The sequence below is a fragment of the Dipodomys ordii genome, unplaced genomic scaffold (genome assembly GCF_000151885.1).
Source record: "Dipodomys ordii isolate 6190 unplaced genomic scaffold, Dord_2.0 Scaffold38, whole genome shotgun sequence".
Classification (NCBI taxonomy): Eukaryota; Metazoa; Chordata; class Mammalia; order Rodentia; family Heteromyidae; genus Dipodomys; species Dipodomys ordii.
The window spans coordinates 4011069-4027525 of record NW_012267254.1 but is presented as its reverse complement, the minus strand read 5'-3'; the positions used below and the strand labels follow the sequence as shown (position 1 = coordinate 4027525).

At 39.8% G+C, this 16457-nt stretch overlaps 1 protein-coding gene across 2 annotated transcripts in view; it reads right to left on the bottom strand.

Moving 5' to 3' along the window:
* Positions 1-9596, bottom strand: part of Frmd7 (FERM domain containing 7) — a 53067-nt gene extending 43471 nt beyond the window's left edge. Inside the window, exon 1 of one of the 2 annotated variants that reach the window (XM_013018111.1) lies at positions 9386-9596. In XM_013018111.1, the coding sequence (XP_012873565.1) occupies positions 9386-9442 (57 nt within the window). In that variant the 5' untranslated portion in view covers positions 9443-9596. The remainder of the gene's footprint in view (positions 1-9385) is intronic. The other variant, XM_013018112.1, reaches the window with a different exon arrangement.
* Between the last annotated feature and the right edge of the window lie 6861 nt (positions 9597-16457).

Below are 16457 nucleotides of genomic sequence, written 5' to 3'. Positions count from 1 at the left end.
TTGCAGCCTTCAGCAGAACTTCCCAGGGGTGTCTGGCCCTAGTACCTCATTGGCCAAATCTGCTTTGCCTTTCAGGGGTGCAAGTTCACCAAGGGGTGGATCTCTCCATAGTAGAACTGGTCTAACTGAATGCTTTTCCAGTTCTGACAGTTTGGCACAAAGCTGCTGAGTGGCACCAAATATCAGGAAGCTAGGGCTAGCACTGCTCTCTGATGCTGGGTTGGCAAGTTTTAGGCCCTTTTAGGAAATGACTGGGCCAATTCTGCCACCTCCCAGATGGTATTGCTCCTGAGGCCACAGCCTTGTGACCGCAACCCCCCCCTTGCCCCTGCCAAGTCATTAGACTCAAGTCAGTCACTTTGAAGCATTTCTCCTTGTCTTCCGTTGCAGTTGACAACTTTATTGTATTAAAGCACACGGGAAAGCTAAGCTCTCAAAGAATGCAATGTTATTTGTGTTTGTGACAGGTCCAACAATGATGCAAATACAGAGTAACTGTCCACTGCGAAGAAAGGGAGAAATGCCCACAGAATGCAGAGGAATCTGGCTCTATAACAAAAGAACTCCTGCAGCAGGGTAAGGAGCCAGGCCTCCTGAGCAAGCACCCAGACAACAGGCACTGCAGGCTGGACTGCACTATGATGAAAGATGAATGGGGTGGCAAGGCCCCAACTAACTATTACTCTTCACAGAGAGTCCCACGAGTGCAAACTTAAGTCCACACCCAGCTGCCACCCACCTGGCTCCAAAGACACTTCTCTCGTCTCTTCCTCCAGCCCTGCAAGTGCCCTTGCCTTTGGTTCCCTCCTCCTTCCACTTTTGGGGATGGGGGGGGGGGAAGACGCAGGATGGGCATGAGTGCAAAACCTGCCATCCAGGCCTCTCCTCTGAGAGGCAGCCCAGAGGCATCCTGACTGCCAGGTGACAGCAGAAGATCAGGGGCCCTCCATGAGGGGTGGGCCAAACAGCACCCCAAACCACACTTGGCCTGCTGCTGACTATTCTGGGACCAGACAAAACTCAAGCACATTCTTTATTTTTCCTTCAAGTCATTCCCCAAGTCAACACACGTTAGGATGACAAATAAATCCTTGGAAAAGAGATGGGCAGACTAGGCAGTTGAATAGGTTGACAGGTTATAATTCCAGCTTGATTTTTCTGAGCTGATTTCAGAGTTCCTTTACATGGCTTTTTTTTTTGGTCAGTCATGGGGCTTGAACTCAGGGCCTAGGCACTGTGTTTGAGCTTTTTCACTCAAGGCAAGCACTCTACCACTTTGAGGAACAGCTCCACTTCTGGTTTTCTGGTGGTTAATTGAAGAATCTCACAGACTTTCCTGCCCAGGCTGGCTTTGAACCATTATCCTCAGATCTCAGCCTCCTGAAGAGCTAGGATTACAGGCGTGAGCCACCTGCGTCTGGCTTACTTGGCCTTCTTTATACAGGAAATGGGTAGTGGTGAACTGATGTAGTGGGTCTGTTGGTCAATGAACCAACATTAGAGTACCCAGGATGGGCAGGCTGCTTTAAACTAAATAGATCACGAAGGCATGGAAACCCAGGAAGCTTTGTTGCCCACAAAGCAATCACAATAAAGTAACAAGCCTCCTGCCTACATGAAGATTGGCCAGAGTCTTGAAGATTAAATACACTGTGGCTTTAACACCAGCTCACTGATTAAAATGGTGATAGGGTGTTTGGTAAGTCAACTGCTCTGTGCCTCAGGTTATAGGTTGTACAATTAGAGATAAACAATATTTGGGGTTTCATCAGCCTGGAATACTTCTGCTTGAACATAAATTTCAGGATGTGTGCTCAATGTCTAAAATCAGAGCTCAATGTCTAAAATCACAGTCAGGTGCCAATGGCTCATGCCTATAAACCTAGCTACTCAGAAGGCTGACATCTGAGGATCATGGTTCAAAGCCAGCCTGTTCCGGAAAGGCTGTGAAACTCTTATCTCCAATAAGCTTCTTGGAAAAAGCTAGAAGTGGTGCTGTGGCTCAAAATAGTGGAGCGCTAATGAGCAAAAGGAGCTCAGGGACAGTGCCCAGAGTTCAATCCCCAGAACCAGCAATAATAATAATAATAACAATAATAAATGGTAGCTGATTGCATGAGGCATCAGACTAGCAAACATTAATATGGTACTTCCTGGCACTGTCCTTTGAAATGTGTTAATTTTTAATGCCTCTGGGGAGTGGGCATTAAAATGATCCCCATTTTATAGATGAGAAACCTGAGTCATTGAAAGACTTGTGTAAGTACCTTAGTTCAGGACATTTATTTGATTGGTGAGAATTACATAACATAGGGAATCGAAAAGACATCTAGAACATGGCCTGTTGACACACAGTATTTCCGATTACTATTTCAGTAATGTTATTGTTGTTATTGACTATGCTAGCACTCCTATGAGTACTAACCATAGAATACTTTACAATGCAGCCTAAATGCAAAGGGTTTGGCTATTCCTACCTACTTCCTTAAAGGAAACCCTACATTATTTTTGATAACTCTAGACAGTTATTATGAAGCCGCTCAGGATTAATGACTATGGATGTGGGGGGGGAGAGCAAATCCCTTGGGGCTGGTGACTAAGCACAAGCCAACCCCCAAGAAAAGCATGATACATCAACCCCAAGATGCTCCAAAGGAAAGATGGGACTGAGGGATCACAGCCTTACTGTATAGAGGTGGGTTACAAAAATCAAGTCATATCAAAAGAAATTCCAATTTGATGATGAAAAACTGTTCTAGCAGCTAAAGAGGTTTGCCAGTAAGGGAGAGGGGAGTTAGAAAGCTTGGACACCTACTTTAAGCCTGCAATCTTACAACTCTGGTATCTCTGCAATGGTCTCACGACATAAATTTCAGAACGATCCCTATTTTACAATAAGAACACGGGCTCAGAGAGAAGTAATCCTCGTCAAGTCTCACACCTTAAAATCATTAGAGCAAGGACTAGAATTAAAGTCTTTCCAGATCTACTCCTGTCCATATAGTGTAAATGAAGCTTCGGGTTGTCCCATTTATGAGCCTTGCTCCTCATCTGGGCTCTGTCCTGATGGCCAGTTACCTCAGCTAGAATCCTGAAGATCATCTACACGTCTTCTGGCTTTTTCATGCCCCAAAGGCTTCCAACAGCAACTCTTATATGCATCCTTCCTGTTGGTATTCATCAGTGACCCAATTGATACTGTGTAGACAAGAGAGAGCCCGAGCCCCTCCACCTCCCCGACTGTTTTTGTGGGCTCTTTGACTGGATCTAAGAATCTTGTTAAATACAAGATCTGATCAGCCAGGGAAAAATATACTAGTTTCGTTACTTTTGTACATACATGGAGATCTGCAGAGTGAAGTCTGAAGAAATGACCAGAGCACAATGCTTTTATAGTTTGTAAACAAAGAATAATGGAATTATGAAAAACTGACAGAACAAATGGTTATCCGCTTTGGGTAGTAAATTCTAAGGCTGTCACTAAGAGATATGGCGGTAGAGGTGGGGTGTAGACACTAGTGGAATATAATGGTTACGGTGGAAGGGTCTGTTTATTCAGGTTCACTGCACCCCTAATGAGGTGTCTCTGGTGACCAAGGCTGTTTTCCTGCCTTGGTATGTGAAAAACATTCCTTCTGAAAGAAACTTTGCAGCTTGCAGCATGGAGAAAAACACAGGCCAAATGACTCTTTCGGAAGTTATACTTCCACAAGTGATTTCTGCTTGATATAACAGTAGGCTAGTTTGGCATATTTTAACATGGCATATCCTTAGCTCCTTCTACCCCTATCAGGCTGGGAATTTATGTTAGGAGGTAGTTTGATCGTCTAATATTGGAAATACTAAACTTAGTGCTATTGTCCAGGTTTTATGCAACATCTGTTGCATTTAGAACACATAATTCATTAAATATGGGTCATACAAATGAATGAATACATGAATTAGTAAATCAGGAAGTAGATGAAAATGCTCCTCCCCTTTTGAGCTTTGTAAATCTCTTAATGCTTCACCCCTCAACTTCAGGACACAGGGCAGACTTTGCATAGAGTACTGTATATACCAGAGAATACTGAATACATTGCCTCGGCAATCTAGCTGCTCTTTTATTAGTGTGTGTGTGTGTGTGTGTGTGTGTGTGTGTGTGTGTGTGTGAGAGAGTTCTGAGGCTTGAACTCAGATCCTGGGTATTGTCCCATAACATTTTTTGCTCAATGCTGGCACTCTACCACTTGAGACCACAGCTTTACTCCGAGCTTTTTCATGGTTAATTGAAGAGTCTCATGTACTCTCTTACTTGGGCTGGCCTCAAACCAAGATCCTCAGGTCTCAGCCTCCTGAGATGCTAGTATTACAGGCCCAGTGCCTAGGTAAACTTTGCTTTTATGTCTTTAAGTTATCTCATTTATGTTTCTCCTCAAAGCAACTCAATGAACTAAGAGTCATAAGTTACTGCCTAGTTTTTGTAGTCTCATATGCAGGTGCATTTTATTACACCAGAGTATTTCCTCTCATTTTTGGAGTCAGAAAAACTTAGCCTTATGAGGGGAGGGAAAAGATGATCTAATTCACTATTAACCAAACTACAAAAGATTTCTTCATTATTACAAGTTGAAAAACAAACCCATGGACCAATGTTCCTAAGGTAATTATCATAAATTGACAAGAGAAAGCAATCACTGGGCAATTCTTTGTTTTCCTGATTGAATACTGCTCACCCTAGACACTGCCTCATCTCTGTCTCTGTCAGCAAATGACACCTAGTGGCCTTTATGATGGGGTCCCAAGGGAAGCAGGTGAGGCACTGTGTTATCTCACTGGATAATCACTGCATGGCCAACACAATAATTTAGCCATTAGATACATACAATTATAGAGATGCTTCAACCTCTTGCTATGGCTTCACTTTCCATAAACTATTAAAGTGAAACATGATTTGGGACATTTGGAAACAATATTTTCTCCAAAGATAGAAATGCAACAAGCAAGAAAGGTTAAGGCAGATTTGCACTAAATAGTGTCAGTTTGGGTGATGGGATTACTGTTTTATAAAACTCTCATCTTAACCTGAAATGAGCAAATAGCTCTGGGGTGGTGGTGGGGATTCATAGGCAAGCTAAAAATCCTATTTTTTTAGACTCTAAGATTCCAGAAAACCTTAGCTTTGGTTCATCCTCTTTTTTATCAAGCATATTCTTGGTTCTCATGCACAAAAAGCAAATGTACACTAAAATTTGTGATTAATTTTACAGTTACCTTACTCTACTTTTCCTTCTCTCCATTCCTTCTCATCATCATTCTAGAAAGCGCCCCACCCCCTTGAGCATCTAAGGATATGCGGTCCAAGTTCCTATTGTCCGTGCCAACAACAGCAGTAAGCGCAATGTCCATATTTGACAATAACTACATAAATGGGAGACCTTGAAATGTTAAGATAAGGTTGTTCTTAAATTCATTTTCTTCACTGGATTATAATTGGTAAACACATTCCACAAACATGAAGTCTCATATCTACCTTACAGCCCTAAATACCCTTGAAATTTTGTAAAGGAAAAGGTTGACTAATATTACAAAGTTCATCTAAAAAAATAAAATAAATGCACAGAGCCCCAGAGCAAAGAAAGTTCAAACAAACAGGATGCCTCCGGAGCTATTTTTCTGATAACATTAACATGTTAAACAGAATAGGACAATCACCCTTCCCTCCTCCCCCCCCAACACACTATATCAACTACACAATGAGAAAAAAAAGTAATCACCAAAAGCAAATTGTTAGTGCCCAGCTAACACTGTCCAGGCCAAGAGTATGTACTTGCTCAAAAACCTTACCTCTTCTTTATGGTAGAGTCAATTGTGCCCAGAACAAGGCCAGAGAAATATTAGGTCTTTGATAATAATTTTTTGTATGTCGGTCCTTGGGCTTGAATTCAGGCCCTGGGTGCTGTCCCTGAGCTTTTTTTTTTTCCTCAACACTAGTGCTCTATCACAGCTCCACTTCTGGCTTTTTGGTGGTTAACTGGAGATAAGCATTTCATGGACTTGTCTGTTTGGGCTGGCTTCGAACTGCTATCCTCAGATCTCAGCCTCCTGAGTAGCCAGGATTACAAACAAAAACAACCATCACCCAGCAGGACTTTGGTAATAATGTAACTAAATGATTTACTAAGTTCTCAGTGAGAGGGATTTATTTTAGTGGAGATGGATGCATTATCAAGCGATTATGTAACTAATTCCTCAGATACGACATCATTCGGCCTCCTATTTAATCAATAAGAGGAATCCAGTTTTCCCGATCACACTGTAACTGTTAGTCCTGGAGTTCTGGTTTTATAATCAGTCTCTGACTTCAGTTGATGTGGAGTGATGAGAAATCTGGCTTCTTAATTATCAGACCTTAAACACTGGCAAATTCACTTCGGTAATGCCACTGGAAATAGAATAATATATATATATATATATATATATATATATATATATATATATATATATATATATATCATCAGGAAACTGTGAGTCCTCTACTGTTCCTCTTCCAATTATTTTTTTCTTCTGTAATCTTATTTTGAAGGAGTATTCTCCCTGGGGATGACCCATGTTTCTTGAGACTTCATTTCAGTTTGATATCAGAAACTACTCCATATGGTTTTGCTCAACCACTAATGAGTTCTTGTTATGATTCCAAGCATTTCTTCATCCTATTTAGGACACTCGTACTGAGAAAAGAGGAAGTTTTCTCAGGTTGCTTTTTATGTGTTTGAATCTGTAAAAAGTTCTGTGCCATGATCTGCTTGGCTTCTAGGGACCAATTCTCCACCTAGCTTCTCCTCCATAGTAAGGAATAAAGGATCTACTAAGTGGCTCAAAAGAGTAACCAAAGCACATGGTATGCTACATAAGGTTCCTTTTGAATAATTTGCATAAGCAATATTTCAGGCTTAGACGGCTACTGACAGGTGAGTCATTTGGATCCAGCTGTACACAGAGGTTTGGGGGCAGTGGTTCTGGATTAGAAATCTCAGCTCTGTACTTAGAGTATGTGTGACCTGCCCAAGCCACTTAAGCTTCCTGAGCCCCATTTTTTTTTTTTTTTACTTTACAAGATAGAAAAACATCTACATGTTGCTGGCTCACACCTATAATCCTAGCTACTCAGGAGGCTGAGATAGGAGGATCACAGTTCAAAGCCAGCCCAAGCAGACACATCCATGAGATTCTTATTTGCAATTAATCAGCAAAAAGCTAGAAGTGAGATGTGACTCAAGTAGTAGAGCACCAGCCTTGAGTGGAAAAAACCAAGCAAGGATACGAGGCCATGAGCTCAAGCACCAGTACCAGCAAAACAAAACAAAACAAAACAAACCCCAAAGAAACAAAGAAACAAACCAATATGAGAAAAAAACCTTTTTCCCACCGTCACTCACAGAATGGAATAGAGGATCCAATGAACAAATATCGATGGCATTCCTTTGCAAATCTTAAAAATACTCTCCACTAGTCAGTCATTGTCATCACCACCATATTCACTAGTGTTTAAAGATGGAAGATACAGGGCTGGGAAGGTGGCTCAGTGGTAGAGCGCTTGCCTTGCATGCATGAGGCCCTGGGTTCGATTCCTCAGCACCACATAAGCAAAAAGAAAAAAGCCGGAAGTGGCGCTGTGGCTCAAGTGGTAGAGTACCAGCCTTGAGCTGAGGGATAGCTCCCAGGCCCCATGACTGACAAAAAAAGATGGAAGATACAGTTGGATGATTGGACCTTAAGTCAAGGTTCTTGCCCCTCTGAACAAAGCTTCACGCAGCACTGTAGCCAGCATTGTTGCCACTCTTGGTAAGGCCATGATTGCTACTTAGGAAGCAGCCTTCTACACAGCAAAAGGGATCGGATGCTTTGACACCACAATTGCTAGGTATCAAATCCCTCCCATTATCTTCCCAAGGAACACAATGCCTTGCAGCTGGAAAGAGACCATCTGACTTGCAGCCAAATCATGCTGGCATCCTTGTTGCTAGAACAGACTCTTCAGGAGGTGAATTTTGCGCAGCTCTGGGGCTGTGTGGCTATGGGCTACCCACTCCCCACGTAATTGGAGCTGAATTACGACTGCATATTCAGAAAACTCTTCTGTCACCTTTTGTCAAAGATTTTTTCTTTGACTGGCTTGCAATCTCTATTAAAACTTAGCCTAAAGCAGTGTCTTTTGAATAGTCCGGCTCACTAATTCAGGTATTCGAGCCCCGTGAGCATTCACCATCAGCCTCCAAATGGATAAACTACTCAAGAGACATTTTCCATCCCTTAACTATAGTTCCAAGAAAGAATAGGAAATGCCTCATCCCTCTAATGGAAGCTATTTGCTACAAAAACAAATAATTCAGGTCCATGGACCTAGAAATGCCTTTTGCACATAAAACTGAAAGGAGGTGACAGCAAACAGCATCTGAAGCCAGGAAGTCAACCCTCCCAAAGCCCACGATTCAAATAATAATGAAATACTCATTTGAAAAATGGACTACCCACATACCTAATATCACGGCGGAGCTACGGTACTTGTCAGTTTATGTAGAAATGGAAACAACCAAACATTTTGTACAGATTTCCAGGAAAATGAACTGTTTGTTCCTTGTTAGTAGCTAATATAAGTATCAGAGGGGGATAAAAAGCAGTTTGGGTTCTGATAAAAAAATTGGAACATTTCAAAATGTTCATACATAAATTCTGACATCAAATTGTATGTATCTTAAGATGCTAGAACATGGACACCAAATGATGTGCTTAATATATTTGTTCTTTCTTGAAGAGATGAGATATAATTGTATGCAATCATCTCTGAGCTAGGAATTATATTAAGAACTCTGAACTATAAGTACTAAATCAAACTAAATCGTCTCTTATCCTATTTTTCTCTTTCATAGTTGTCATTACTTCCTGAAGGTCTCGTTATAAATGCATAATTCTCCACCCTAAGCCCATAGGTTTTTCTTTTTAAAAGGAGGGCAGCTTTTCCCCTTTCTTTTCCTTCAGAAGCTCAGAGGGTGAGACTCCCAGACAAATAATTTCAACGAATAATAATACCTTATTGGGTAGGAAAACCAAGTTATTGCTACTCTGCTTTTTGCCAAATACTTAGCATATCTTTAACATCCTCTTTCCTTATCCCTTGAGAACAGAGAACATGTTCTGGAAAAAAAAGGTTAATAGGAAAACATAAACTACATTGTGATATTAACTACAGTTTTCTTTTCCAAATTAAAAAAAATAAAAACCAAAAACACCATCCTCCTTCCTTCGGTCCTAAAGAACACAGAATATTGCCGGCTAATGGGCTGTCCACAAATGACCCTTATTGAATGGATAATACAGGAATAATAGCAATGTGATTTGCACTTACATCAACCACAAAAATCTTCTGGGAATCATCCAAAAACTGCACTTTTAAATGTAGCATCTTCGGAGAGGCTGTAGGGTTGCGAGCAGGCTCAGAGTGCTATGGATGCTGTGACAGGAAGGGGGCTTTCTCCAGGAATCTCACTCCCAGCTCTATGCAGAGGGAGCCCTTGGGTCCCCCACCCCCAGCCAGGCATCCCTACTTTCAGCGGGGCCCCTTGTATCTACTTGAAGCGAAGCACACCCAAGGGCATTTGTGCTGCCCAGAGCTGGGGCTCCACAACTCCTGGGCAGCCTCTACTTTGGTCAATGTCAAATGCAACTGGGCTTCATACTCAGTGCCTTTCTGCAAAGAAAAAGAAAGAGAACATTTATGACTCTCGAGGGTTTTCTTTATTTCATGAGAGCACAGTGTGGAAATCCTACATTGCAACTTGGATAAATTGAGAATGGCCATTCTGGAAAATGCAAACATTAGAGTTAGTCTCCTCAGACTGATGATTTCATGGCTAAGCTAGGAAGTGACACACACATCTATCTATTTATACAATACAAGCCACATACCTATTCATTTATACATAAACATAATTCTAATTATTTTGAATTTACAACATTTAGAAGTGAAAATATCCTTTATTCTTGTATATTCTTTAACCACACACATGTACACATACATATATCCTTTAAATTTATTTTGATCTTATATGCTTTAGAATAAAAACTGTATAACTAGGAATACACAGAAAGCCTTACTTCCTCTCCTGTCCATCCCATTACAGCCAATTTCATTCATTTTTGTCTTATAGGTGTTTGTTTCTTTATGCAAATACTGGAAAATATGAATGCATTGATCTTCACATCATGCAAAGAACTTTTTGTTTCTTTTCACAGCGACATCTTTTTTTGCATTGAACCAGTTCAATCAAGCAGTAGGAAATTCATATTTCTGACTCGTTAAGTCTGAAATGAATATCTTTACATGTGTGATTATGCCATTTCTTATGTGTGTAGGTATAGCTGTAGCACAGATTTTCAGAAATTGAATTGCTGGTCAAGAGTGATGGATTTGTAAGTATCGTTGCTATTTCTAGAGTGCCCTTCATAAGGGTTGTTGTGGATTGAATCGTATCCTATAAACACTCAGATTGAAATCCTAACCCTCACTTGCTATATGAATACATTTGGAGATCACTTCAGTCTTGAAAGAGATAATTAGGAATTAATCTAGCTGAAATTAGCTTATTGGGAAATTAGTTGAAATATTACTTTTTCTCCCATATTGCATGAAACAAATTGATCAAAATTCATCACTTTGTCATATTGAGGGTCCTGGTACTGGGACATGTACAAAATCAACATTATCTTTTGTAGTACTTGTGACTTTTGTCTAACTTGTGACTTTGGGCCTTTGCTATAGATGAACTTCTTATAAGAGATTGAAATAAAAATTATTACTGGCAAAAAAGAAACTTGTATAGAGTTACATGGGAAGAATGACCATACGAAGAGGCTGGGAGAAAATGGCCATATACGAATCATGAAGAGAACCCTCAGAAATCAGTCATTTCAACACCTTTAATTTAGATATCTAACATCTAGAAATCTGACATATAAATTCTTGGGTTTTATGTCACCTATTCTGTAACACTTTTTTTTTTGTCGGTTGTGGGGCCTGAACTCAGCCTGGGCGCTGTCTCTCAGCTCTTCAGCTCAAGGCTAGCACTCTACCACTTGAACCACAACGCCACTTCTGGCTTTTTCTGCTTATGTGGTGCTGAGGAATCGAACGCAGGGCCTCATGCATGCAAGGCAAGCACTCTACCACTGAGCCACTTTCCCAGCCCCTTCTGTAGTACTTTTTAATGGCAGCTCTAGGAAACTAATACAGAGACACTAATATATGAAAGTGTCTATTTTCTCCACAAGCTCAACAAGAAAGTGGACATGTCAAACCTTGTGGTTTTGAACAAACTAATATATGAGAAACAGGTGTGCGCCACCAGCACCCAGCTTTGTTATTCTTATTGATATACATGTGTATATATATACACACACTATAATATATATACTATTATATATACAAGGCTATATACTATAGCCTTGTTTATTTCTAGGAAATGAATGTTAGTGCATTTATAGAGATAAGTAAAAAATTATACATTTTCTTAGGAGTAATTGACGTCTTTCTGATGGATAGTTTTCTCATTCAGTGGTCAGGCCATTGTTTTTCAATCTATTCATTTCTATTTTTATGTCCTCTTCTAAATGTTGTATGTAATATACTTTTAAAGTGTATAATAAACTTCCATATATGTAACATCATTGTAAATTCATATATTAAAGTTCCACCCTCAGTGCTCAGAATGTTACTATATATGGAGAAAACACTGGTATTTTTTGTTGTGTTTTGTTTTTATTTTTGAAACTGTGTCTCACTAAATAGCCCAAGCTGGCCTCAAATTTGAGGACTTCATTTTTCAGCCTCCTAAATGTTAGGCCTACAGGTCTCTTCTGACTGATGTTCTTAAACTGAGAGGAAATTGAGAGAAAGAAGACATGTGTGTACATATAGAAAGACCACTGGGAACACACTGAGAAAACAACTTCCTGCAAACCAAGGAGAGGGGCCTAAGAATAACTCAACCCTGCTGACACCTTAATCTTAAACTCCTAGCTTCCTAATCAATGAGTATTTTTAAGCCATCTATTATGATATGTTGTTATAGCAGCACTAGCAAACTAATACATACAATATTAAGATTTTTCCATAACTTTTTCTTTTTTTCTTTACCTCTTATGAATTACCTTAAGGCAACCCTGCCACAAATGTCATTTTGCCCTCTAAATTTATTTAGTAAGGCTTTCTTTAAAATTTTTTGTGTCAGCTGGGCACTGGTAGTGCATGCCTGTAATCCTAGCTACTCAGAAGGCTGAGATCTGAGGATCATGGTTCAAAGCCAGCCCAGGCAGGAAAGGCCATGAGACTCGTATTTCCAAATAACCACCAGAAAACTGGAAGTGGCACTGTGGCTCAAGTGGTAGAGTGCTCACCTTGAGCTGAAGACCTCAGGGCCAGCACCCAGGCCCAGAGTTCAAGCCCCATGACCAGCAAAAATAAATAAATCTTGTCACTCTAACGTTATAATCGTACCTACTAAAACTTTAACTCTCATATAATATGAAGTTCCTGTTCAAAGTGTCCCAATTGCTCACAAACCTGTTGTATAGTTGAATGATGTGAATCAAGATCAAAACAAAGATCAATGCCACATTTGGTTATTATATGTATTCATCTTTTTTAATTTGTAGAAGAATTCATTCCCTCTTTTATGTCTTTAATTTGATGAAGAACAAATCAATTGCCCTGTGAAATACCACACATTCTGGATTTCTTTTTTTTTTCTTTTTTTTTTTTTTTTGCCAGTCATGGTGCCTGAACTCTGGGCCTGGGCACTGTCTCTCAGCTCTTCAGCTCATGGCTAGCGCTCTACCACTTGACCCACAGTGCCACTTCCAGCTTTTTCTGCTTATGTGGTGCTGAGGAATAGAACCCAGGGCCTCATGCATGCAAGGCAAGCACTCTACCACTGAGCCACCTTTCCAGCCCCACATTCTAGATTTCTATGGTGGAATTTATTCTTCTACTCTCCATTTTCTTGTTAAGTGCCTGATGAGAATCACATTATACTTTTCCATAAGGACTGATGATATTTGATGATGTATATTTCATATTATATTGCTTTAGTATTATATCTGTTTGTTTCATTTTTAGTGATGCTAGGATTATTGATGATGTTAGGTGATAAGAAAGTGTTCAAAAGGATTCTCCATATAAGTGTAACATATTTCATACACACTACTGGGCATATAATATATTTAGTAAGATGAATCTCTTCTTCATTATATTTTCAATGGACGGCTGTTGTCTTCTGTGAAAGCAATGTATTCTTACACACTAATTTTATCCTGTATACTGAATTTTCATAAATATTTGTAGTGTGTTTTTATTAGGTTCTTGGGAATTTCAGGTATAATACAATTTCACATTTTTTTTCAAGTTCACAATTTCAGAATAGAAATAGTGTTAGCTTTTCCTTTCCAGTTCCTGCAACACTAATTTCTTTCTTGGATCTTACTGAATAGGCCAACACACCAGGAGAAATGACAACTAAGAGAAACAATAATAAGGCATGCTTCTCCAGGCACTGGTGACTCATGCCTATAATCCTAGCTACTCAGGAAACAAATCTGAGAATGATGGTTCAAAGCTAACCCAGGGCGGAAAGTCTATGAAACTTTTATCTTCAACTAACCACCAAAACTCTGAAAGTGGAGCTGTGACTCCAGTGGTAGAGCATTAGCCATGAGCACAAAAGCTCTGGGACTGCACCCAGGACCTGAGTTCAAGTCCAGGAATGGCACCAAAAAAAGGTGTGCTTTTCTTTTCCCTGTGTAACTGGGACAGCTTCCAGTGTTTCCTCATTAAGTAAAACAATGGCTTGTGAAGGAGACTTCTTTAAAAATACATTTAAACCAGATTAGGCAAGAAGCCAGAGCAACCACCCTTTGTCTATAATGAACCAACTCATACTATGTCACTAAATAAATAGGCTGGTAAAATTAGATGAATGCAATGCTGTCATCTGATGGATGAAGGTGCATGCCTTTGCTCATGTTTTAGCAGCTCACTGCAGTCTCCACAACAACTTCAACTGGAGAGGCAGCTGCAAGACTGGGAGGAAAAGTGTTAGCTCTGGGGACCAAAGAGTCTATTTTGAATATTCCCAGCAACATGACCTGGGACAGGTCTCCTTAGCTTCTTATGCCTCAGTTCCTGAGCTTTAAAATAAAACGGCAATCCCAAATCCTAACATTGTGGAGAAAATAAAAAAGATCCACATTGGTAAAATCATAAATTCCAGGGTCCAGCACATAGTAGGCACTCAATAGATGAATATTGACTCAATTTGGTTAAATATCAGTTGTGGGGCTTGAACTCTGGGCCTGGGCGCTGTCCCTTCGCTCTTCCGCTCAAGGCTAGCACTCTACCACTTCAGCCCAGCGCCACTTCTGGCTTTTTCTGCTTATGTGGTGCTGAAGAATTGAACCCAGGGCCCCATGCATGCAAGGCAAGCATTCTACCACTGAGCCACCTTCCCAGCCCCGTATAAATCCCTTTTTGCTGAAGTAAAAAATAATATATCATGAATGAATGAGTTCTTTTCCTCTCTGTCCTTTTTTCCCCACTTAGACTTTATTCCTTTAGTTTTTACTGGCAAATTTTTACAAATACACTGTGATTCAAAACAGGAAATGGTTCTAAAGGAAATTTTCATCTTCTACTTTAGAATGGAAATCCAAACTTGAACTCACTCTTGGAAACATGAGCCCAGCTAGTCTGTCCTCACTTAGTCTCTGCACACAGGGAAGTAGAAAGAGCTGGGCAGGCAGCCTGAAGAGAAGCAGGAGAGAGGCGATGGATTCCAGACTTGAGCTGGGGAGAACTGGAAGAGTGTGTTCACATGGATTTTACTATTATTATTTTAAAATAAATAAAATAAACTTCAACAAAGACTAAAAAGAACCATGCAACTGCTTTTAACCTATGATCCCAAGAGTAATTTGTGGTGTAAGTTTAACGATCAACATTAAAAATTCTGTACAAAGTTCTGGCCTCACTTCTTGGCATCTTGTCATGAGTGTCTTATTCCTTTGGGATTAAAGTCTGCTAACGTCAGGATCCCCTATTAAGGTGTCAATATTCTTGGATGTTGTCAATCTTATTATTTAACATTGGACTTATTATCTGAGCCTAAAAGACCTTTCTTAAGTATATATTTTTTTTACTTCGTGTACCTCATCCAAACAGCATGTTTTTCTTCTGATTATATAAAGTGTCCAATTTGAGCCAGAAATAGTGGTGCATGCCTATAATTCTAGAGCTGGGTAGGAAGAGGAGGAGGTTAAAGGAAGAAGATTGTGAGTTTAAGGCCAGCCCAGGCAACATAGAAAATTCTAGTAAAAGCTTGTCTTCAAAATTCTAGCTGTGCACTGGTGGCTCATACCTATAATCCTAGCTCCTCAAGAGGCTGAGATAAAAGGATCATGGTTCAAAACCAGCCCAAGCAAGAAAGTCCATGAGACTCTTCTCTCCAATTAACCACAAAAAAACAGAAATGGAACAGTGGTGCAAGTGGTAGAGCACTAGCCTTGAGTCAAAGAAGCTTAGGGACAAGGCCCAGGCTCTGAGTTCAAGCCCCAGCATCGACACCAACAAAAAAAATCTGTAAGTTTCACTTTTTAAAACGTTTAACAACAACAACAGCAACAGCAATAAAATCAGTAACAAAGCTATAGCTCAGTGGTAGAACACTTGCTTAGTATGTAACAGGCCCTGAGTTCCATCCTCAGCACCACAAAAACAGAAAAACATAATGAAGGAATTAAGGCTATCTGAAATTAAATCAGCCAACCTGACATAACCACTATAGTATCTTAGAGATGTATGTATGTGCATATATATATATATATATATATATATATATATATATATGTGCATACATGTACCAAAGTGACTATACAAATCACTCAAACTTAAACCTCCTAACTAACTGTACTCTGCTACCCATTATCCAACTACCTAGTATCCTCCTTCTCCCTACCCTTTGTAGCTCTAGCAATTACAATTTTGCTCTTATCTTCTATGATATCAACCCTTTATGGCTTCCAGAAAGGAAAAGGAACACAGTGTATTATTCATTTTTCTCTGTTTGGCTTATTTTATTTATATTATCTTCTAGTTGCATATATCTTGTCACAAATGATAGGATTTTGGGGGTTGAATAATATTCCATTGTGTAAGTGTACAACATTATCTTTATTCATACATTTGTTGATAGACACCTTAGTCCTGGCTCTTGTGGATAGTGCCACAATAAATATAGGAGTGCAGTTGTCTCTCTGATATGCTGATTTCATTTCCCCTGGATATATAGTCAGAAGTTGGACAGGTAAATCTAATTTTGGTTTTCTGAGGAAACTTTACACTGCTTTCCATAGTGGCTGCACTAATTTGT